We start from the raw sequence: 26,283 nt of genomic DNA, 5'->3' as shown, positions 1-26,283 counted from the left end.
TCTAGATAGTCTAAGGCTCAAGCTACCTGCACCAATATTAAAAAAAAATGACCAATTATTATTTGAAATTGCAATGAGAATGATTTGATTACATGAGTTTGAATTTAAAAAACTCAATTTGAATATCACCGTTTGAGTTTTTTTCTCCTATAACGTACCATCTGAATACTCGAAAGTGATTTTTTTTTTTTTATGTAAAAAATTATTTCTCATTAAATTCAATTCGGAGTTAAATGGAAAAAATTAATTAATAAATAATAATGATATATATATATATATATTGAAATAGTGAAAAAATCATAAAAATAATTAACAGAATCTCCATATAAAAGACCAGTAATTGAAAAAAAGAAAAGAAAAAAACTTTAAATTCGATTATTTAGCCTCATTTACTGTTAAGAAAGAGACGGATACAGACTCAAAAAAAGATCACCAACGCATTCATAGGGTAGAAACGACTTACCAACGAGACAACTTTTGTTGTATTCTCACTTTTTTTGAGTTTGAGAGTCTTTACTTGACACCTAATAGGTGTAAAATAAAGGTTTAAACGAATGAAGTCGTCAATAAAGGTGATGTCTCGAGGCATGAAATTTCCTTAAAAGTGAATTGTGTCTTATTCAGATTATAAAAATTCTATATGAAAAACCCGTCTAACTAAATAGGATATGGAACTGAACTAAACATAACAACGGATCAAATATGAGTTAGGAAAAGAAATACGTGATACCATTTCATGTTAGAAAAGTCGTCGGAGAGGTCAAGTAAAGCAAATTTTCAACTTCTGTCCAAATTTTTTTCTTTCTAAAAAACAATAACTATTTTATAGTGGAATTTTTTTTTGTTGGAGCATACTTATTGTCATTTTTTGAAAAAAAGAATTATAACTTTTTTTTAGGGTCTGTTTATAGAGAAATCCTAGTACTCAAAGTTGCAGTTCAAGGGACATTGTAAATAATAAATGAGCCAAAACAAAATACTAGTCTTAGTCACCCTCTGTTTGTTTTGAATTGAAATTAAAAAGAGAATGATATATATATATAATATATATATGAATTATTTGTTTGAATTTGTTTAATAACAAGGAAATATATCTAAAAACTAAATCCATAATAATTCACACAAATGTTACAGAAAATCCATTATCATCAATTTGTTTCTCCGTTTTCGAAATATAGATAAAGGATAAAAAAAGGCTTACAAAAGAACTTGAATGAAAGGATAAAAGTTTTTTTTTCTTTAGTGTCGTCACTCACTTATTGTAAGTGAATTTGTTTTTCATAAATGTGTCCTAAACACTCATTTTAAACCTTAATCTGCAATTCTATAAATTATTCTTAAATATTTCTATATGGACTAATTGTACATAATAGTTAACTTGTTACCTTATATAATTTATAATTAGAATATCAAATTAGTTATTAAAAAATAAATAAATAGAATAAGTTAAATTTTAAATATAACTATATCTGAAATAATTATAAAAAGAAACAATTTTATTGTTGTCTTGTTTTGATGGACCAGACCTTTAAAGAAAGCGCAGCCCAACAATTAAAAAGTGTCCATGCCTTATCTAACTAGTCAATTTTTAAAAAGGGAGAAGTTGAAGGACTTTACTAAATAAAAATAATAATAATAAAAATAAAGTGTGGTAAGCCCCACTTTTGTGACCCAGTATATAAAATCTGATCCAAACCGACCCAATTCGTTTAAGACCAGCCCATTATATTTAGATTTTAGCTCAAAAAAAATATATAAATAAAAATAAAAAAACTCATTCGAGAAATGAAAGTGCAAATAGATTTAGATTGAGGGTGTAAATGGGTAAACTCAATCTATATTTATCTAAACTTAAATTTAGTTAATCCATTATCCAACCCATATTATCAAATAATATGGGTTGAGTATGAGTTGGGTTGGGTAACCCAAATTAAACTTTAGTTTGTAATGCATTTATTACGATTTTGATTCGTTTAACATTTAACACGTTTTTGTCCGGTTTAACACATTTTGATTCGTTTAACAATTATTTGATTCGTTTACCTCATTTAATACGGTTTTAATTAATATAAGTAATATTTGATTTGTTTAACCTATTTTGACTCGTTTAATACGTTTTTTGTTTTAACAAATATGTAACTTATTTTAATTTGTTTCACACATTTTTAGCACGTTTTGACACGTTTAATACACTTATGACACATTTAACCTTTTTGGTCCGTTTAATTTGTTTTTTGCTTTATTTGTTCATTTTTGACATTATTATATATTTTTTTGACACGTTTAACATATATATTGATTTGTTTGAAATTATTTTAATATTACTAGATTAGTTAAACAAATAAAATGTGAGATTAATATGAATTATTTAAATAATTAATACTAAACAAAGTCTTAAATATAATCAACTCTATTTATTTTTATAAGCATTAATAGGTTTAATATTAATGTTGTCTTAGCGTTGTGTGCATGGCTTTTAACCTTGTGGTTGTGTGTTTGATTCCTATAGATGGTGTCCTATTAACAATACTTACAACCAAATAATTTTTTTAAGCTCCCCTTTCGATAAGATGCGCCGGAATGCAACTTTTAAGTACACTAAATAATAAGGTTAGACGAAAAGTTAAAGTGTTAATCAAAACCAAAATGTTGTCTTAGCTCAGCTAGTAGTGTGCATTGATTTAACCTTGTGGTTGTGGGTTCAATTCCCACATATGCCGTTCTATTAATAATCCAAACAACAAAATATTTTTATTAACTCCTCTTTCGATAAGATGTCAGGGAAGACAATTTTTAAGTACACTACATAATAAAGTTATACAAAGAGTGTCTTAGCTCAACTGGTAGAGCGCATGGCTTTTAACTATGTGGTTGTGGGTTTGATCCCACAGACGGGTCGTCCTATTAATAATTCATACAACCAAAGATTGTCTTTATAACTTCCCTTTCAATAATTCATGCAACCAAATATTTTTTTAAACTCCCCTTCAATAAGATTCACGGGAAGGCAACTTTTAAGTGCACTACAAACTAAGGTTATACGAAAGTTAAAGTGATGATTCAAAACCAAAATGCCGTCTTAGCTCAGCTGGTAGAGCGCATGGCTTTTAACCATGTGGTCGTGGGTTCGATTCCCACAGACGGCGTCCTGTTAACAATACATACAACCAAATAATTTTTTAAAATTCCCCTTTCGATAAGATGCGCGGGAAGGCAACTCTTAAGTGCATTACATAATAAGGTTATACGAAGAGTTAAAGTGATGATTTAAAATCAAAATGATCAAAATTAAAATGCCGTTTTAGCTCAGTTAGTAGAGCACATGGCTTTTAACCTTGTGGTTGTGGGTTCGATTCCCATATATGGCCTCCTATTAACAATACATACAACCAAATATTTATTTTTAAACTACCTTACGATAAGATGAGCGGGAAGATAACTTTTAAGTACACTACATAACAAGGTTAGACGAAGAGTTAAAGTGTTGAATGAAAACAATAATGTTGTCTTAGCTCAACTAGTTGTGCACATGGCTTTTAACCTTGTGGTTGTGTGTTCGATTCTGAAAGATTGCGTCCTATTAACAATACTTACAACTAAATATATTTTTTAAACTCCCCTTTCGATAAGATGCGTGGTAAGGCAACTTTTAAGTACACAACATAATAAGGTTAGAAGAAAAGTTAAAGTGTTGAATCAAATCGAAAATGTTATCTTAGCTCAGCTGGTAGCGCGCATGGATTTTAACCTTTATAAGGTTATACAAAGAGTTAAAGTGTTGAGTCATAACTAAAATGTCGTCTTAACTTAGCTGGTCCATACAACCAAATAATTTTTTAAACTCCCCTCTAGATAAGATGCGCGGGAAGGAAATTTTTAAGTACACTACATAATAAGGTTAAACGAAGAGTTAAAGTGTTAAACCAAAGCTCCAATGTTGTCTTAGCTCAGCTGGTAGTACGCTTGCCTTTTAACCTAGTCGTTGTGGGTTCAATTCGCACAGACGGAGTCCTATTAATAATTTAAATACCCAAAGATTTTTTTTAAAACTCCTCTTTCGATAATCCATACAACCAATTCAATAAGATCCGTGGGAAGGCAAATTTTAAGTGCACTACAAACTAAGGTTATACGAAAAGTTAAAGTGATGATTCAAATAAAAAATATCGTCTTAGCCTAGCTATTAGAGCGCATGACTTTTAACCATGTGATCGTTGGTTCGATTCCCACCTACGGGATGTCTTATAAATAATATATACAATCAAAGGTTCTTTCTAAAACTCACCCATCAATAGGATGCGCGGGAAGGCAACTTTTAAGTGCACATCAAAAGCAAAATGCCGTCTTAGCTCAGTGCATGACGTACTATTAATAATCCATACAACCAAAGTTTATTTTTAAAATTCCCCTTCCATAAGATGCGTGGGCAACTTTTAAGTACTAAATAATAAAGTTATACGAAGAGTGAAAGTGTTATCAAAACGAAAATTTTGTCTTAGCTAAACTGGTAGAACGCATGGTGTTTTATTAATAATCCATAAAACCAAAGATTTTTTTTAAAACTCCTCCTTCGATAAGATTTGGATAAATTTGAAGACTTAAATTTATAAATAAGATTATATGAAAGACTTAAATATGAAGATTTTTTTAATTATGAGTAATATTTCATTCCTATACTTAATATAAAAAATCGGGATGGGTTTAAACTCACATAAGCCATAAGGTAAATTCATTCATGTAAACATCGAATTATTAAAAATATCTTCACAAATATTTATACATATTTTCTTTCTCGATTTGTTATAGAGAATATCGAATGACAACTCTCCAACCCATATTTTCTTTTTGAAAGCTTTATCTCTAAATATTTTCATTGAATCATTTTTCGTTTCTTTTCTCATCCACATTTCTATAAAGAATGATAAAATAATTTTGGTTAAAGATCAACACATGATTCGATAGTGCGCGAAAGACACTTACAAATACATATAAGAGTTTAAAAGTTCACCCTCTAATTCATTATTTTTCATTGGATCTTATTTCATTTGTTTTTTTTCTCATCTATCTTTTCAGATACAAAGGACAAAAAAAAATTGGATGAGCATAGACACATGATTGGAAAAGATTTGCGGGAGATGCACAATTTGGAACTTATGAATGCATATAAGAGATTATTTGTTGTTTTAGTATTTGGTGACACTCGAGAAAAGATAATACTAATGAGTCCTCCATGTCCGTTTTATTAATAATCCATATAACCAATTTTTTTTTTAAAACTCCCTCTTCGATAAGATTTGGATAAAATCAAAGACTTAAATTGATAAATAAGGTTATATGAAAGACGTAAATATGAAGATTTTTTTAATTATGAGTAATATTTCTTTTCTATAATTAATATAAAAAATCGGGGTAGGTTTAAACTCACCTAAGCCATAAGTTAAATTCGTTTATGTAAATACCGAATTATTAAAAATATCTTCACAAATATTTTAACATATTTTCTTTCTCGATTTCTTACAGAGAAAACCGAATGACGACTCTCCAACACATATTTTCTTTTGGAAAGCTTTATCTATAAATATTTTCATTGAATCATATTTCGTTTCTTTTCTAATCCACTTTTCTAGAAAGAATGACAAAATGATTTTGGTTCAAGATCAACACATGATTCAAAAGATAGTGCGCAGAAGACACTTACAAATACATATAAGAGTTTAAAAGTTCACCCTCTAATTCATTATTTTTCATTGGATCTTATTTCATTTATTTTTTTCTCATCTATCTTTTCAAATACAAAGGACAAAAAAATTGGATGAGCATGGACACATGATTGGAAAAAATTTGCGAGAGAGACACAATTTGGCATTTATGAATGCATATAAGAGATTATTTGTTGGTTTAGTATTTTGTGACACTCGAGAAAAGATCATAGTAATGTGTCCTCCATGTTCGTTTTATTAATAACCATACAACCAATTTTTTTTTTTTAAACTCCCATTCGATAAGATTTGAATAAATGTGAAGACTTAAAATAAATAAGGTTATATGAAGACTTAAATATGAAGATTTTTTTAATTATGAGTAATATTTCCTTCATATAATTAATATAAAAAAATCGGGGTGGACTTAAACTCACCTAAGCCATAAGGTAAATTTGTTTATGTAAACACCGAATTATTAAAAATATCTTCACAAATATTTTTACTTATTTTCTTTCTTAATTTGTTACAGAGAAAACCGAATGACGACTCTCCAACTCATATTTTCTTTTTGAAAGCTTTATCTCTAAATATTTTCATTGAATCATTTTTCGTTTCTTTTCTCATCCGCATTTCTATAAAGAATGATAAAATGATTTTGGTTAAAGATCATCATGATTCAAAAGATAGTGCACAGAAGACACTTACAAATACATATAAGATTTTAAAAGTTCACCCTCTAATTCATTATTTTTCATTACATCTTATTTCATTTTTTTTCTCATCTATCTTTTCAAATACAAAGAAAAAAAAATAGATGAGCATAAACACATTATTGGAAAAGATCGTACGGGAGAGGCACAATTTGGCACTTAATTATGAATGCATATAAGAGATTATTTGTTGATTCATTATTTTGTGACATTCGAGAAAAGATCATAGTAATGTGTCCTCCATGTCCGTTCGTATACAATCTTTGCTTCAAAAATGAAAATGTTGTATTAACTTAGTTGGCATATCACATGACTAATATATCGTATGCTTTCTTTCATTAAGTATATTTTTTATTGTCCTTCCAAAATGTGACCATAAAAAACGGTTAGGATTTGGATCCCGTAAATCTGATCTACTTGAAAAGATCTATTAACATATTTATAGGATAAACATTCGGGTAATAAAACTTAACTATCTCTTTGTCAGACTCAAGGCCAAATCTAAATACAAACCCAATAAAATCTAATTAACTTTTTAAATTTATTATAAATGTAGGCTCCACAACTCAACAATCTCTCACTTGGAGACTAACTTCATCATCTCTCAATCGGTAGTGGCTCTCAATCTGATTTATTAACGAAGATGGTCAACTGAAGTTGCGCACAACTTTAATTTCTTGTTTGTCACAAATTTTGTCAGCATGTCAGTTATATTCTCACTTCCAAGAATCTTATCAAGAGCTAACACTCCATCTTCTAAAGTTGATCGGATGAAATGATAACGAACTTGTGTATGTTTCTTCTTCCTTCCATTATAAACCAGATTCTATGTCAAATGAATGACACTCTGACTGTCGCATCGCAAAATACTTCCCTCGTAGTCTTGACCCAATTCTCGCAAAAAAGATTTACAACCACATCATCTTCTTATCAACCTCTTTCATAGCAACATATTTTGTCTCACAACTAAAAATAACAACATTTTTTTGCAGTTTTGAAAATCAAGTGATTATAGTACCTCCCAAAGTATAGATGTACCATTTTGAGATCTTCCCTATTATCAATATCACCACCATTGTCAGTATTAATATTTCCTTCCAAACTCATATTAGACTTTCAAATATACAAATTGAGACTCATACTTTCTCTTAAGTATCGTAGTATCCATTTTACTACTTCTCAATGTTGTATATCCCAGGTTTCCCATGAATCTACTAACAACTCCAACTCTAACTACACGTGATATGTCTGGTCGTGTGTAAACCATCACATACATAAAACAACCAATAGTAGAGGAATATGGAACGATGATCATGTAATTTTTCTTACAGTCATATATAATTATTTTAATTTTATAAATTGGGTATTTAAATTTTTGGTGCTTACAGTGTTAATAAATGACAAAATGAAAATTAGTCATATTGAGTTAGATTCCGTTAATATTCAAAATTTAGAACGTGACTCTAGAGACTTTGATGTTTTTTTTTTTTTTTTGAAGAACCAAATTATAATCCATATGAACACCAACCCACACTATCAAAATTCTGTTTTGCAAAACACAACAATAATGTATTACTTGTTTCTACTTCTTATGAAGATACAATGGTGAAACGGATAATTCACATAATGAACAAATTAATGTTAGGAGAAATGAAAGAGTTAAAAAGAAAATCAATTTGGACTACAAATTATATAATGAACATTTCTAAATATCATTATATTTCACAAATATTTTCATTTCCTCACAAATAAAACAGTAGTGTTCTTACATATTTTTTAATGAACATTACTAAAATGACAGCATCTATAGTGAAGCATGTACTATGTCAGGTTGGCACGTGCAATGAAATTTGAATTAGATGCTTTTATAATAAAAAACACTTGAATTGTGATGGATCTTTCAAAAGAAGAAAAATCAATCGGATCCCAAAGAGCGCAGGTAAAAATGACAAAATGTGAAATAATGATTCAAGAAGCAAGTAAGGATGCGGGAAAAGGCATTCGTTCCATTGATTGTCTTTGAATGAGCCAATATAACTGTTGAGATTCACGCAAGGTGATCTCCAAATAGATCATTCTCAAGCCTTACATAAGCTTAAATTCTGATATTTAAAAGGGAGCTCGTGAGAGATGAACGCCTAAACTCGGAACCATATTGTCAACGGAGACTATGTCTCGAACAAAAGTCGCGTGCAAAAATTTAAGGCCTCAAAAGAAAAAAATATGTCAAACAAGGTTGTGCTGGTTGAGATATTGAAGTCACCGTTTGTGTTCGTCTAGACTTTTGTCTGGTTTGTTAGAACAATAACAACATGTCTCGATTCTATCAGATATACCCCATTCATCATGAAAAGAGGCAAACAAAAATATGAAAATACTTAAAGAGGTTGAGATATTAAAATCACTATTTGTTGTTCATCTAGACCCTTGTGTAATTACTAAATGCAAAAACAAAAGTGTTTCGATTCTATTAGATATATCCCAAGTATAAAAAGAAGCACAATGCATTATAGTTCAAAACATGACGACTCTTAATACCGAGAACTGATATTAAACCTCATGACACGTGGTTGAAAGACTAAGTGTAATCCGAACATCAGAAAAGATGATCGAGCAAAAAAATCTTTTGAAAAGAGACTGGCAAAATGTTTGTGCAAGAGACGAAATTCATTATTGACAGTATTTTATCTCGAAGAACATCAGTTACATATGGTTTCCTCTTTGAAACATTCTAAAGAACGACATAATCGATTCCTGAAGATGCTTCGGTCTAATATCATTAAACGTCGAAAAAATGTGGAAAAGACGCTAAACATCTGAAAGGTTAAAAAGGGTCTGACTCCTTACTTGAACGCAAATAATTATAACCAAAGACCCTAAGGGCTTGTTAGATGTTTGGTTATTGGGATATAAATTTAGTTTTTATCCCAAAACCCAAACATTTTATCAACAATCTAATCATCAATTTTATCAATTTAAATACATAAACTACCCTCTCTCTCTCTAAGCCACTTTATCCTTTCTCTCTCTAATCCACAATTCTCACACATTCATCATATCCTCTCAACCCAAGGGTAAACCGGTCTTAAAATTTTAAAAAACAATTTTTTTCTTGTTTTTATCCAACAAGGGTTGTTAGGAAAAACTAAGGTACAACCCAAAAACCCACTTTCTCAAACAAGCCCTAAGTCTCTACTAAAGATATTTTATTTAAAAATAAAATGTTCATTTCCCTAGAGACCGAATCATTTCCCAGCAAATTGTGATTCTGAAACAAAATTCGAGAATAATGAAACCGATATATCTAGGGAGTAGTATTTGACACCAAATTCGAGGGTTAGTTCGATGCTACCCATACATGTAGTGCCTGAATTCAATTATTAATTGACATATGTCACTCTTTAAATTTCTTTTTCCTATGCTTAACTTATAAACTTAACTGTGGTTAAGAATTTAAAGGAAGAAATAAGGAAGAAATGATATATTAAATTATTATATATTTTGTTTTTACTAAAATAACATAATCATCTTACATTATTATTAATTAAATATATATATTAAATTATTATTTATATATTTTTATGAAAAATAACCTAATAATTTAAAAAAATTATTACGTGATCTATATTTAATGACATATATATATATATATTTAATTAATAATAATTTAAAATTATTATGTTATACTTCCTAAAAAATATTTAATAATTTAATGTATAATTTCTCCTTTAAATTCTCAACAACACACCGATAATGTTAATGTAATATATATTTAATTAATAATGATTTAAAACTTTTATGTTATAATTTTTATGTCACTGATAAATAATATTAATATGATATATATTTAATTAATAATATATATTTTAAAATTATTATTTTGTTCTTATTAAATATATATATATATATATATATATATAATTTAATGCATATTAAAATTATCCGTACAAAAACATATATAATATTCATATTTCATTAATAAATAATATTAATGTGATATATTAGAATTATTGTATTATTACTAGTAACAAAAATATATATAATAATTTAATATATAATTAATTAATAATGATATAAAATTATTATGTTATATTTAGTAAAAAATATATATATAATAATTTAATATATTATTTTCTCCTTTAAATTCTCAACTAGTTAAATTTAGGGAAAAATGTCAATTTTATCACTGAACTATAATGAAATATTCACGTGTATCATTGAACTAATTTTTGTTCGCTCGAAACTGAGATTAATATTCATCTATGTCACTACTCCACCAAACATTTAACCCCGTTAAGTTTCTGTTAAATAAAACGGTCATCTTTTTTAATTAATATATTGACATGTCATCTTTTTTAATTAATATATATTATATATTTATTTATTTATTTAAAATTTTAAATAATAAAACATTTACAAAGTCATTAATAATTTCTCTCCTACCCTAATTAACTAAACTCACAATTCTTTTATCTGATTCACTTAATGAATCAGATAGATTCACCTTTTTAAAACAGAACAATAATCTAGAAATATAAAAAGAGAAATGAAAACAAACTCTGAAGAGATAAGAAAGCATATAGGAAGAGAAGAAGAATAATAATCCAGAAATAAGTTTTCAAGAGAAAGAATAAGATTTGTAAACTTCATTATCTGTCATCATTGTTCATTGTGAACTTTGTTTGAGACTGATCGAAGTAAAAAGAAAAAGTTGAGGTCTAAGGCTCAACTAAATGTCAAAGTTCGTTGTGGTAGAGTCCTGAAATCAAAATCTCATCTCACATTGCCCTCAATTCTCTCGCTAACTCGTCAGTCTCCCTTCGGTTCCTTTATTTAACAAATCGAAATCTTTGAAGATCAAGAATCGGAGAAGAAGAATGGTAGGTTTAGGAAATTATGGCATGAGAAGGAAATGTTTTATTATTTAAAATTTTAAATAAATAAAAATATATATAATATATATTAATTAAAAAATATGGCATTTCAATATATTAATTAAAAAAGATGACATGTTAATTCCACCTATCGTCTCATTTAACGGAAACTTAACGGAGTCAGAGGTTTAGTGGAGTAGTGACATAGATGAATATTAATTTCAACTTTAGTGGTATGAGCGAACAAAAATTAGTTCAGTAATATTTCATTATAGTTCAATGATAAAATTGACATTCTTCCTGTTAAATTTATGAGTGAAGAGTGAGAGAAAGAAATTTAAAAATTGACATGTGTAAATTAATAATTGAATTCAGCACTGTCTGTTGCCTGTATGGGTAGCTTAGACATATTGAAGAACAATGCTATAAATATGATTAAAAAATAATCATAATAATGTTATCCTTAATAAAAATAATTAAAACCAATCCTTTAAAATTTGATTAAGAATCACTATAATCCAAACCAAACAAGACTGATGGTCAAAGAGAAGCTGCGGCAACCGTATGACTGATGGTCCCCACTCTCATAAACAAGTCATCATTGATTAGTCTAGCCTCAGCCGCCGCCGCCATTTATAACCTATTTTAATTATAATTTAAAAATATTATTTATCAAAAATATATATTTGATTTATTTAATTCATTATTAAAAATAAATAATTTAATATTTCAATCGAGACAATTAAAATGAAAATTCACATTAAAAAAAAACAAAGCTTATACAACTTTTTTCTGTCTCTCTCTCCGGCAAATGCTCGTCTCTCCTCCCCTCACCGCCGCCGTCGCCGCCGCGGCGGCGATCATCATTTCTCTTCTACTTCCATCATCATCATCATCTTCTTCCACTTTCCCAAACTGTAACAAATCCTTCTCCTGTGGAACCCTAAAAAACATCACCTACCCATTCACCGGCGGCGATCGTCCCATCCACTGCGGCCCACCGGAATTTCATCTCAACTGCCGCAAAAATCAAACCGAACTAACAACCTCAAATTCATTCACCCATCGCGTCCATACCATAAACCAGATTCAACAAACTCTAATCCTATCAAGATCAGATCTCTATAACAAAACCTGCCCAAACAAATTCCAAAACTACACTCTCAACACTACTCTGTTCAATACCCAGTTCGAAAACCAGAATCTTAGTTTGATCTATGGATGTTCATCGTTGTTGAACAATTACACGCCGAGTAATCTCTTCACTTGTAATTTAAGTGGGATTAAGAATACTAATGCTTTCTACTTAGTCGGGATTGTACCAACCGATCCAATTCTTCAAACTTTTATTCAATGTATTGTGACTCTTACGGTCGCCGTGATGTGGGATACGGCGGTGAGGCTGGTGGAGAACCGGATAAGCCTACGGGAAGCTTTGATGGAAGGGTTTAATGTGAATTATACAGATTCTTATGGTGAAATGTGTAATCGGTGTAGAAATTTTGGTGGGTTATGTGGGTTTGATCATAATTTTGGTCGATCAATTTGTATTTGTGATGATAAGTTATGTTCTGTTCCAGATTTTGATCATGCTAAAGGTAATAAGTTTTCTTCTTGAAATCAAATTTCATAGTTTTAATTGTTTTGTTCTTGTTTCTTCATAATGCGTGTATTTTTTTTTTTTGTTTGCAGCGAGTGATTCTTCAAATCATGGGTTAGGACACAAAGCGAAAACAGGTATTTCTAGTTATTATCATGTTTCAATTCTAAAAACAAACATAATTTTTTAGATTAAGTTTTTAAGTTTAATTTTAAGTAGGAATCCAACTAGATAGCGTTCTATTTTTAGTCGAAAAACTAATAAAGTAATATAAATGTTATAATTCAACTTTGAAATTAAAATGTGTTTAATTTTTGTTTTTTAAGATTATCTCATTATCAACATTTTAACAAAATTCTTGACCAAATAAAGGGTACTAAAAAAATGTTGTATATTTTCTGCACATACTCAAATTTCAGCTCTAAAAAATATTTGAAAAATTTATGTATTTAATATTATGTAACACTGAATGCTTTTTAAATGGTTAAAAAGTTCTAAACCAAAAAATTGTGAAAAGTTATTTTTAAAAATTACCTATTACAAACAAAACTAACACCTTTTCTCTTTAGGTTTTTACAAAAATCAAACAAAATCATTTTTACAATCAGTTACTTTTTAAAAATTACATCTCATTAACCAAAATATTAAAATACTTTCTATTTTAAATTATTATTTTTTATTTTATTTATATATATTAATATTTTTAAATTTTTTTACTAAAAATAATCGTCACTCTCTCAAAATCATCAACAATCATTATTTTTTTTACTCTAAATTTTTTAAAAACTCTAATCCAAAAAAGACCTATATGTAACTTGCTAAAATAGCCTGCTCACTTTATATTAAAAATAAAATTTTTTAACTTCCATCATAATTGGATAAATATTAAATTTGTTAGTATAGTAAAAAGAATTTTTTAATTAAACGTTGTTCTAAAATGATTGCAAATTAAATTATTTTGTTTATAACTGTCTTATTTATCACTTGAGGGATTCATTAATGGTATAATTTTAAATTATGTTTTACAGTATCATTTACTTTACCTTAAGTTAAATTTTACCAAGATTTTTAGGATGAAATTAGATTGCCTCGTAAACATTATTTTTAATTTATATCATTTCTCAACATTGGACCAAATTCATTTTCTAAAGTAAGCTAAAGCAGCCCAATAATTTTAATACCCAAAAACTCTCTTACAATAAAGCATATAATTTAAGTTTTTATTTTAATAAATTATTATTTACTTATACTATTAATGATAGGAAGTATTAAGTTATGTTTTTTAAGTTTTTTTTAATATAATAGATTCAATTGCCTAATTTACAAAATAACCCCGTATATATATATTTCAATTTAAACTTAAAATATTATAAAAATAAATAAATTATTTATTTTTTGTAAATTTAAGTTTATAATTTATTATGATTAAAAAAATAGATTTAATCAATATAGATTTTTGGAAAAATGTATTTTGTAAATTATTTTTTTTAATATTTTTAATTTTATCAACTATTTTATTTATTTAATTTCTTTTAAAAAATATCTTTTAATTTTAGTTTTTTAATATCAAATAAATATTTTTAACTGGTTTTTATTAGTTTTAGTTTTTTTTTTTAAATTAATTTTTAGTTGATTTTATTTTTTGTTTATTTAGTTTATTTTAATAATTATTTTTTATTTATTTGGTTCCTTTTAATAATATTTTATTTATTTAGTGTTTTTAACAAATTATTTTCAGTTTCAGTTTTGTAAATATTTTTTTAGTTTTAAATTTCAATTTTTTTCTTTCAAAACATTATTTAGTCTGAAATAATATCTATATTAATTTTTCAGTTTTTATATAAAAAACATAATTTAATTAATATGATAATAGTTCGTTTAAACATACAAAAGACTATAATATAGTGACTACTAGAAAAGAAAAACAACCGTAGATATACGCGGTCAATTAAAATATTGTTTTGTAAAAAATATTTAAAAATAAAATATTAACTAGATTAAAATTAAAATATATATATATATATCAATAAGCAGTTAAAAACTGAAATTAAATAAAGAAAGTGAAATTGCAAGAAACAAAAATAAAAAATAAAAACAAAACTAAATCACCATAAAATGGTTTTTTAAAATTAAATTAAATAATAAAAAACTAAATTTAAAATTAATTAATAAAACTGTTTTCTTACCAAGAAAAATAAATTTGTGATAATTTGACCTCAGATTGAAGTCTCCGTTTTAAATTAAATAATAAAAAATATGTTGAGAACCGATATAAATTAAAATTAATGGTCATAGATCAATTAAATTTTATATCAAAAGTTTATGAAAAAAAATTAAAGAGGGGAAGGGTGGCCCAAACCTCCTCCACACCCAGGCCTTAATCATTCATTAAAATAGTAATAATTTGTCTCTCTTTTCAAAATCGAGTTCATTTTTTTCATTGTAAAAAAAATATTTATAAGTGTTTTAAACAAAACTATACAAAGTTACTTTCCAAACAAACAATTTAATATATTTCATTATATTTAAGTTTGTTTTTCTTTGTATGTTGCAGACTTGTACATAGCCGGGGCCATCCTTACCGGTATTGTTGTTGGCTGGTTCATTTTTTCTTGTAGACAACGTTGGAAAAGGAAGGCCATAGGTCTTCAAGACAAGAACAAAGACCTTCTTCAACTTAGCCATGGCACCAACACTTCTCCTCCTTTGAGTAACTTGTCGAAAATCGTAACCTCTTTTTCCTCGTCGAAGACAGACTTCGGGGAAAGCAATTACTTTGGAACCCGAATCTTCTCCTACGAGGAACTTGAACGAGCTACTCAATCTTTCGACCCTTCTAGTGAATTGGGTAAAGGAGGTTTTGGCATTGTCTATCGTGGTATGTACTGTTAAGATATTGAACTCATTTTGTACTTAAAATTGAGTATTCGAAGTTGAACACTTGTAAATCTTTTATTGGACAGGCATTCTCGAAGATGGGCGTGTTGTTGCGGTGAAGCGTTTGTATGAAAACAACTTCAAAAGTGTAGAACAGTTTATGAATGAAGTTGAGATCCTTACGAGATTAAGGCACCATAACCTTGTGACCTTGTATGGTTGCACATCGAAAACAAGTAGGGGGCTTCTTCTTGTCTATGAATTTATTTCAAATGGAACATTGGCCGATCATCTCCATGGGAAACGGGCAAATTCAGGTTTGCTTACATGGTCGGTTCGATTGAAGATTGCCTATGAGACGGCTCGGGCGCTTGCTTACCTTCATGAATCAGAAACCATACATCGTGATGTAAAAACTAATAACATTCTTTTAGACAATGAATTTCACGTGAAGGTGGCTGATTTTGGATTGTCTAGGTTATTACCCACCGATGTGACCCATGTTTCTACCGCACCACAAGGCACGCCGGGCTATGTTGATCCTGAGTATTACCAATGTTATCGTCTTACTGAAAAGAGCGACGTTTATAGTTTTGGAGTGGTTCTAATCGAGCTTGTCTCTTCTAAACAAGCTGTGGATACAAATAGGAATCGGTATGACATCAATTTAGCAAACATGGCCATCAATAAGATACAAAATCACGCATTGGAGGATTTGTTTGATCCTTATCTTGGATTTGACACGAATGAGTCGGTAAGGAGGAGGATGGTTTTAGCGACACAACTAGCCTTTCGATGCCTGCAACACGAGGGAGATATGAGGCCTTCGATGGGTGAAGTGTTGAAGGAATTGGAACTCATTAAGAAGGAAAAGTTAGACGACGATACAAAAACAAAAGTAGTGGACATTATCATCGACGAGGGCGATGCAAGTCCCCTTCGAGGGAATCCTCCACCAATGTCGTCAGATTCTAATTCTAGTGCTTGAGATTTTATTTTTAGTTTTGTTAAAAACAACTTCAAATTACTACTTTTGTTGCTTAATTTTGATGTAGGAGTAATCTATATAAATGTACATTGTAAATAGGAAAAAAGCTCACTTAGACGTATGTACTTGTACAACTAGCTCACTTAGACGTATGTACTAATAAAATGTCATTTAAACATATGTACTATCAAAAATTGGCTCATTTAGCCTCTTTTAGTAACCATGGTTAACTTTTATTTTTAAATTTATATATTTATTAATTAAATATTAATATATTTTCTCTCTCTTCTCTTTTCATTTATTATTTCATTTATTACTAATAAATGACCCTCTATTTTTTTCTTTTTTATAATTTTTTATTATTTCTATATGAGTATTTATGATTGATTATTTTAATTTTATATATATATATACACGAGCATTCATCATTAATTATTTTAACTCTATATTTCTTCTTCTTTTTTATATATATATTTTTTATACTTACATTAATTATTAATTATTTTAAATTTGTTTATCCCAATAATTAAATATAATAATAAAAATTCTTTCAACAATAAATTAATTAATAATTAAGAATTGGATAATAATAAAAACTCATTCATCAAACACCAAAAGAGTAATAATCCAATATTAGACAAAACAATTCATTTATTACTAATATAAGTCGTGAATAAGAATTAAATAAAAATTATTATTTTTATTTTTATTTATATTAAACTAAATAAAAAAACCCTTTTTCATTTTTATTATATTAAATTAAATAAGAAAAAACCTTTCAAAAAAAATATTACAGTAAAACATAAAATTCATAAATAAGTTGTTAAATTTTTTTTAAAAAATGAAAATTTAAGAAATATGAGAAATAAAAACTAATAAAAAAAGATGAAATATAAAATAAAAATTAATATTAAAATAATAAAAAATTTAAGAATAAAATAAATTACCTAGTTTAATTAATGAAAAAGAAAGAGAGAGAAAATATATTAATATTTAATTAATAAATATATAAATTTAAAAATAAAAGTTAACCATGGTTACTAAAAGAGGCTAAATGAGCTAATTTTTGATAGTACATATGTTTAAATGACCTTTTATTAGTACATACGTCTAAATGAGCTAGTTGTACAAGTACATACGTCTAAGTGAGCTTTTTTCCTTGTAAATAGTATATTCTATTTTAATACGATTTATAATATTTTGAACTTCTTTTTTTATGCACGACTCTAATTTGAATTAATTTATTAGATTTATATTGTGTTTTATATATGTTTGCAAGAGTAATCTCATACAGAATTAGAGATTCAACAACAATATGATATCAGGTACATTTGTCTTTAATTTGTTTATTTCCTTATGTTTGTTTATACCCTCCTTAAATATTCTTATCTTTATTCATAAATAAATAAAATACTTATTACTTACGTATACCCACTTGGATTTAATATGATTATTATTCTTATTTTCAATATATTATTATTACTTTTTCTTTATCATTTTGCTATCAGATTTTATTATAATTAATTAATTATTTAATCTGCCTTGTAAACAGGCCGGCACGATAGCCTGATTCGCCTGCAAATATTATTTAAATTCTAAAAAATAGTATATTTTTATAACAAATTTTATAGTATTCAAAGTTGAGACAACAAACAAAACAAAATCGTTAATTTCAAATAAAAATTATTTAACCACAATCACAATCATAAAACATTAACATAGAAAATTTCAAACCAATATATATATATATATATATATATAAATATTGGAAAGTCCTTAATAAAATAAAAAGAAATCAGATCCCAAAACAATCAACTACTACTGAAAAGAAAAATTAACATGTTCAAAATGACCAATAATATTTTTTAGTTTTCTTTTAATGTTTATGATTATTTGGTTATGTTTAAATTTGTTTTGTGACAACTTATATATCATAATTTGATCTATAATAGTAGTATTTTTCTATCTATTACAATATTGTTATCTTTTATTTGAAACTATTATTGGTGTCTTTACTATCAATGAAGTTTGTTCAGTTTCCTGGATTCTCAATTCTTATAAATTAAATATTAAAAAAAATGATAATTCAAGTCATATATTTTATATATAAGATTTGCCGGTTATAAGGATTAATATAGTGTAAATCGGTGTATATATATAGATGATATAACTGATTGATACTTATCTTTTCTTATTGGAATTACTTATTTTGATATAAAAAGTTATTGTGATTAATAATTAACATTCAACATTAATAATCAAACTGTGAAATCAAAATTTTACAAATGAAATTCTATTTTATCAAATAATTATGATTGATATGAGAATAAGCAAATCTAGACTGAATACACTCAAATTTATCCTATATTTGTATGTGTTTATTCTAATATAATCTTTCAGCGAAAAAAAAATTATGACATGAGAACCCAACTTATCCTAGGTAGCTCAATTATAAGAACCATTTGAATAGATTGGAATATAAAGTCTCTAAAGTTCAAAATTTTATTTTATTGAACTTTAGAGAGTTAATACGATATTTATCACAATTATCCGACTTTAAATTAGAACATTTTATTCTCTATTCAGTGAAATATCTCTAGTCTCCCTAAGGTTCTGGATTTAAACTGGTTAAGTGTCATGTCTGATTAAATTAGTTACTATCTACTTAAACCGTGGAGATTAATCGCATTAAAAAAAACATAATCTAACCTACTATTAAAAAAATTAGAACGTTTTTAATTATAATTGATTATAGATCTCTTTTAAGCTCAAAGGATTTTGCTATCGTTATGCCTGGCTTTGAAACACACAGATTTAGAGTTGGATCTGAGTTTGGATAAAAAGAAATAATTTAAATATTGATTTAGATAAAGTAATATTCTGAAATATATTTAAAATGAGTATATATTAATAAATTTAATAATATTTGTTCGATTAAATTAAATTTTACTTTTGTTTTTTATTATATTATATCAAAAATAATTTATTGTAGTTCATAAATAATTTTTTAACATAGTTGATTAAAGTATTGGATTAATAATACTCCACCAAGGTAACATATCCACCAAGGTAACATAATGGTAAAAATTAAGCTTAAGAATAAGAATAAAATATTACAAGTTTGATTTTATCAAACTTTGAATGTAAACACACACTTGAGATTAACGAGAGTCATGAGTGTGAGATCATCATAGTATTGCATAGAAAATTGATGAAATATTTAATAAAATAATATAAGAAACCAATTTATGACTTGGGCTAGCTAAGTTTATAATATCTTTTTAATTAAAAAAAATTAGCCCAATTCATATTATTTCAAGATGTCTTACATTTCAATTATTGGTTATATAAATTTTATCAAAGTACCAAAATTTAAAAACATATGTTTATATATTATAATTTTTTCCCAAAACATAATTTAAAAGGTTAACACAAGTTATATTAACTCAAAATATTTTGACCCAAAATGACTTGTTAATTATGCAAGACTCTAATAATGGATTATAATTTTACCATATTATCAAATAAATTTAAACATATTATTCCCTAAATTATCAAATTTTGAAATAAGATTATCCAAATAACCGTTATCAACAATTAATAGAGTAAATTCGACATTGAATTCTGTTTTCATTTTTTTGAAACCCTCAAAATCTTGGAACCATCACAACCGTTAGAAGTTATCCCCCATATGCCACATGTAAAAAAGATTATTTCATAACATTTTACAATTTTACCATCATGGTTAGAACTTGGAAAGAAGAAAGATAACCTAAAAAGACAACAAAAATTCGACCAATATTCTTTCTCTCTCTCTCTCCTCCATATCCCTTTCCCTTCATTTTTAAGCCCCTCTTCTCTCTCAAATCGCAATGGCCATTCACCAACATTAGCCCAAGATAGAATAGAACAACCAATTCAGATCTCTCTCTCTCTCTCTGATTTGAATTCATCGGTGAAAACTATGCAGAAATTCAAACTTCTAGCAACACAGTGTGCAGTCATGACTAGCCCAACTCGAAGCCCTGCAACCAGCCCTGTAATCAACCTCCGCCGCCGGAAAACTTTGCGTATGTTGCTTACCCGGGGCGGCAGTGGCCGGCGACTCAAGGAATCGACGGATCGGCCGGCATCGGCGGATCTTACGAAGAAAAGTAAGGAATTGAATGTGGGAAACAAATTGAAGGATTTCTTAGTCTCTTCTTCTTCTCCGATTCACGACGATTCGGTTTCTGATGGGGGAATAATACTGTCTTCGCCGGCGCCGGCGGTAAGTGGAGGAGATGGAACAATCGGTGGACATAGTGTTTGGAGAAGGTTTGGACAGAGGCCGCCGCCGTCGTCTAGACCTTTTACGGCGACTTTCCGGCAAAGATTGATGAGGAGACCGTTTCGGCCGGTACTTGTTGCTATCCCGGAAATAGAATGAGGAAAATTAATGTAACGGAAAAAGAATTTAATTAGTCCTTTATTTATTTCCTTTAAATTATTTATTTGCCTAATTTCCTTTATTTTCATTTCTAAATAAATTTGAATAAACTTATAGAAATATTGTCATATGAACCCAACCAAAAATTAAATTCATAAATGGGAAGATGTTTGTTTTTTTAACAAATTTATGATGTGGTTTGGTTTCTAATATAAATCAAACTCAAAATCTTTTATTTATTAGTCAAAAAATAATTAACTTAAACTCCCTTTGATTGAAATTAAATTGAAATTTCTAATTAATTTTATTATTTATAATATCTTAATTTTGTTTGTATACCTATTTCTACAAATTTTTTCATTTATGTGATGTTTATTTACCAAGTTCTCATTGTAATTTCTTTTATAATGATAAATCTTTATTCTTCATGTTGATAATAATAGTTTGATTTTGAAATATATCAATATTTATTATAACATATTTTGAATAAACTTTAATTAGTTACTCAAATAAGTTTTTTAATGGTTTCAAGAATGATTTAATTTAAATAATAATGGTTGAATTTTTTTTAAGGATCTCAAGGCTTGTTAAAATTAAATTTTATATTTATGTTTTGTTTGTTGATAAATATTTTTTTATTATATTTTTTATTATTGCTTCTAAATGTTAATTTCCTTGTTTTTGAATGTATTTTATGATAAGGTAACACTATTTTTGTATTATTTTTACCGTTAGTTTAAACGATTATTATTTATATCATATTCAATTAACTTTTTCTTAAAAAAAATTTAATAAGAATTAATGGTACAATAGAAAATGGAATTAAATTTCAAACCACTAAAAGTATTATTGTGTTTCTTTAAAAATTAAGGTTTTTGTAGTTACCAATATTTGGATCTTTTCATTATTTGACCTCACTTTAATGTGGTACAACAAGATAGTTTGTTTAGAATGTACAGTTTTTTTTATTTAGGAACTTTAAAAAAAAAAAAAGGTGTATTAAAATCATAAATTTCAAAATCCATAATAATGGGATTTTATTAAATATATTTATTATTCAACTTTGTACTAATAAGTATAGAATGTAAATATTTTTTAATTTATATTTTTTATTAAACATGGACTAAAATGTTAACAATATGGAAAACATACAAAAGTTACAATAAAAAAGAACAGTAAAAGACTGGATTCAAAATGTCCCAAAATTAGAGACCATGGGTAAAGTTACCCACCCAAAACTGATTCAAAAAAAGTCCCAACAAAGAGATGTTAAAAAGACATAAAATTGCAACTTTTGTCACCAATCTAGAGATAAACTTGCTTTACATTGAATTCAATTTTTTTTATCATTCAAATCATTCTAATTTGAAATCATCTCAAATTGGTTCTATTTCTCAAATTTTGAATTAAAATACCTTAATACTATTTTACCTACAAATGAATGAGCTTATACATCGATGAAATGTTTATGGAAACCTTTTACGAAAATGACGAAGTGATTGTTCAAACAATTGAAAAACCTTATGAAACCGTGACTTGTAATGCATAATTCATATTAACTTATGTTGTGACTTGTTTTTATAAACTTATGTTCCCCTTTATACGTGACATTTGTATTAATCGTGTTGAAAATCTTTCATTTTGTAAAGAAAATAAATGACTGATTAACCTATGTTTGGGCTAGACATTGTGAGCCATTTTCTTATCCAAACACAGCTTGATTGGTAATCAAACGAGCCCTAACAGTATCAAACTAGGTTTGTTAGTGAATAGAGTAGTTGAAATTGAGAACAATGGTGAGCTCATTCACCACATGCCTATGGAAAAGGTCAAGAGATACCGAACATGTGTATTTATTATTTCTAAATATATATATATTATTTTCAAAATTTTCTCATCTTAATCCTAAAATCTTATAATAAAGGTTTATAGTAATAACTCACTGAACAAAAAAATTGTTTTATCAAATAGATTTTACCTTATAATTTGAATTAATTTCCAAATTAAGTTAATTTTCATCTCACTTTGCATAATATTTATTATTACATGGAGTATAAAATAATAATCATAATATATTTATTTCCATTGAATTGTTTGACTAAATTTGTGCAAAAAATAATATATCTATTAATTCTTTTTTAACAACTTTTTTCTTATTGTGAAAATAATTATAGATATTCCATAAATTCAATTTTAATTTTAATACATATGTTTGATAAGAGTAAATTTATCATTTTCAAAACCAATATTATGTTAAAAAAAACTAAATGATTAAAAATTATAATCTTGCACATTAGTTAAGTGGTTAAGTGGAGGTAATTAGGCTTAGTGGTGAACCTATGTTATATCCATTATCCATTCCAAGGTAGAGTTAGGATTTGAAATCTACCTATATTAAAAAAAAAATTAAAAATTTATCCGGAATACAATGATAATAATATTAAACCATCAAATTTGACTGGATCACTTAGTTATATATATACAATAAAAATTTGGGTCACCCGGACTATAACCCATGTAACCTTATGAATAGATTCATCCTTGTATCGACAAATTTAAATCGAAAAATATATGATTAGTGGAATATATATTTTTGATAAAAATAAACTTATTATAGTGTGGTCGGATACATGGTTTATTCAAGTAACTGAACCAATCTAATTCACAATCAAAATATATTAATCTATAAGGTTAGATATACTAATTTCATTTCTATAATTTTGTTTAATAAAAAAATTGTTTAAAATTAGTATTATTATTATGTTTTATAATAATTTTATTTGATTAATTGTATTACAATTATTTTACAAACATGTGAAATATAAATGATTGAATGTATAAGATTATATATCAAAATAAAATTTAACAAACTGTCTTGATAAAATAGAATGAACATATTAAAGTGATTTAAATTTATTAAAAAAACTGATCCAATGTGATCTGAGATCACCACCCTAACTAGCCTAATTCCAATTAACAAATTTTAAATTTATATATATTATAATTATGATTTAAACTCAAATTCAAATAACCACTTAAAAAGTATTGTTTATTTGTTCTCAAATTTTGAAATAAAAGAGAAAAATAGGCTTTTTGTAAATGATTACTAGTGTCATGTGTAAGTCAAAATCCGTTAGGCACAAATTTGGAGGGTCATAATTTCTTTCCGCCCATGCTTCCATTTATTAAATAAAAACCCATATCCCCATAATTATTTTCCTAAAAAATCATTCTTCTAGTTTGATTTCTAAAATATGTGACAGTTAAACAACCAAAACGGTCTCCATTGTTTTTAAAATGAAATCATACCAAGGTTTAGTTTGACTTCAACTTAAATGTCCTATCTTATTAGGTAGACCTTGTTTGATGTTAGAATATATAAAAAAAATAATAAGATATGACAAGTAGTTTTTACATCAAATCAAACTCTAATTATTTATGACTTCAATGGTTAGCAATGTATTTTTTTTTAATCAAACTAGGCATAAGCCATTATTATGCCCTCAAATTTTGAAAAATAAATTCTCCTTTGAAGTTAGAGCTACTTTGCTTTTTTTGCATTGAAAGATGAAACAAGAGCATTCTTGTCTAATTTAAAATTAACTATTATTACTTTTATTATAAATAATTAATGGTACAAGTATAAAATAAATGTGTAAGATAGATGCATAATTTATTTGATGGCATACGTGCATTCGACGCTAATACAAACTTTTTTCAAAGTAATTGCGTGGCTGTTTGACTATTTGGTTCTTCCCACTTTTATTTATTTATTACAAAAATTACTACATTGTAATTAAAATTCATAAAAAAAAACATGTTACTCAATTTATTTATTTTATATTTAAGATCCCACAATTACAAACAATTCACCAAATTTTAGTCCAACTAAAGTTATTGTGATTAATAAGAAATGGTTTCATTTATTTTTTGGATCATTTTGATTTGAGAAAGAATTATTGCATATTGGATAATAAAACTTTGCTCTTCACCATTTTGTTTTGGTTCAATTTTATTATTATTATTATTTGCGAACCAAAGTTTATTAACTAATGAATATGTAAGGATGATAATGAATGAAAATTTGAATTAAAGCAGTAGAAAGTAGTTTATAACTAATGAATATGTAAGGATGAGCTTGAGCATGCTCATGTTGAACTTGGGCCTAGAGATGAACGTAGCTGCTTGGGAACTATTCAAATTTTGACTCGGTAAAAAACTCACTTGAACTTGTTTGTTAGTTTTAACGAGTTGAAACTCGTTTAAAAGTTTGAAAATTTAAACGAAACAAGTTAAAATTTTGACTCACCTAACGGGAAAACATCCTCTAAGCTTATAGCTCTTCTAAACAAACTGAGACCAATTAAATACATTCAAGCAAAGCTTAAATATAAAAACTCGAACCGAGCTAAACGAGTCACCGTCACGACTCCATGTGAAAATCACACCTTAGATTTATGATTTCTTAGGTAAGATCTATTATCAACTTATCTCATAATGAGAAACCTTAATATGTTTAATTTTTTGTAAGAATTTTCAAAATACTCAAGACTTTTCAACCCTAATTTATTCTCAAAATTGGCTAGCACAACCCTTCCCTTCACAGTCCAGATCTGACCAAGTGTATAGGTTTTCTATCATTTACATGCATGTCAATAATCATATATGTTTTTTTTATAGTCCAATTTCATTGATAGAACAAATGTCACTTGAGCTACAAAGAGCTTTAACTTACAACTTAGATGCCTACGATTCCTAACAAATATGATGAATCTCTCTACATTCAAGTTATTAATCACTTCTGGATCTTGGAAGAATTTCAGCCAAAGATTCAAAGTGTTATGAGAGATTATGCTAACTTTTGCATAGAAAAAACATGGGTCACCAAAATAAAAATAAAACTCATCTTCAAATATCACTACAAGGAATTGAATCTCAAGCTTCATGCATATCAAAAGATGGTACTTGTTAGAGTTCCAACATTGGAAAGATGGGTGTTTTTAAAGCAGTAAAGATGGATCATTCAAATAAACCAATTATACATTCATATTGGAAACAACAGAAAAGCCCCCACTACTAAGTAAAAGCTACCATATAATAGAT

The 26,283-nt window shown here is 27.1% G+C and overlaps 2 protein-coding genes and 2 non-coding genes across 4 annotated transcripts; all 4 read left to right on the top strand.

Annotated features, from left to right (window-relative positions):
- The first annotated feature begins 3,073 nt into the window (after positions 1-3,073).
- On the top strand, positions 3,074-3,146 carry TRNAK-UUU. The gene has a single exon. It is a non-coding gene; the product is annotated as a tRNA-Lys (tRNA).
- Positions 3,147-3,295: 149 nt separating this feature from the next.
- TRNAK-UUU lies at positions 3,296-3,368 on the top strand. Its single transcript has one exon. It is a non-coding gene; the product is annotated as a tRNA-Lys (tRNA).
- Positions 3,369-12,089: 8,721 nt separating this feature from the next.
- On the top strand, positions 12,090-16,815 carry LOC124922469 (LEAF RUST 10 DISEASE-RESISTANCE LOCUS RECEPTOR-LIKE PROTEIN KINASE-like 1.4). The gene is made up of 4 exons (XM_047463198.1): positions 12,090-12,884; positions 12,979-13,023; positions 15,441-15,764; positions 15,850-16,815. The coding sequence occupies exons 1-4, from the start codon at positions 12,098-12,100 to the stop codon at positions 16,749-16,751; spliced, it is 2,058 nt and encodes a 685-aa protein (XP_047319154.1). The 5' UTR covers positions 12,090-12,097; the 3' UTR covers positions 16,752-16,815.
- A 1,251-nt stretch (positions 16,816-18,066) lies between these two features.
- On the top strand, positions 18,067-21,244 carry LOC124937810. The gene is made up of 2 exons (XM_047478142.1): positions 18,067-18,076; positions 20,501-21,244. Exons 1-2 carry the CDS (start codon positions 18,067-18,069, stop codon positions 21,178-21,180), a joined length of 690 nt encoding a protein of 229 aa, XP_047334098.1. The 3' UTR covers positions 21,181-21,244.
- The last annotated feature ends 5,039 nt before the right edge of the window (positions 21,245-26,283 follow it).

Source organism: Impatiens glandulifera, chromosome 1 (assembly GCF_907164915.1).
Source record: "Impatiens glandulifera chromosome 1, dImpGla2.1, whole genome shotgun sequence".
Taxonomy (NCBI): Eukaryota; Viridiplantae; Streptophyta; class Magnoliopsida; order Ericales; family Balsaminaceae; genus Impatiens; species Impatiens glandulifera.
The sequence above is the reverse complement of the archived record's forward strand: the minus strand, read 5'-3'. Positions and strand labels throughout refer to the sequence as shown.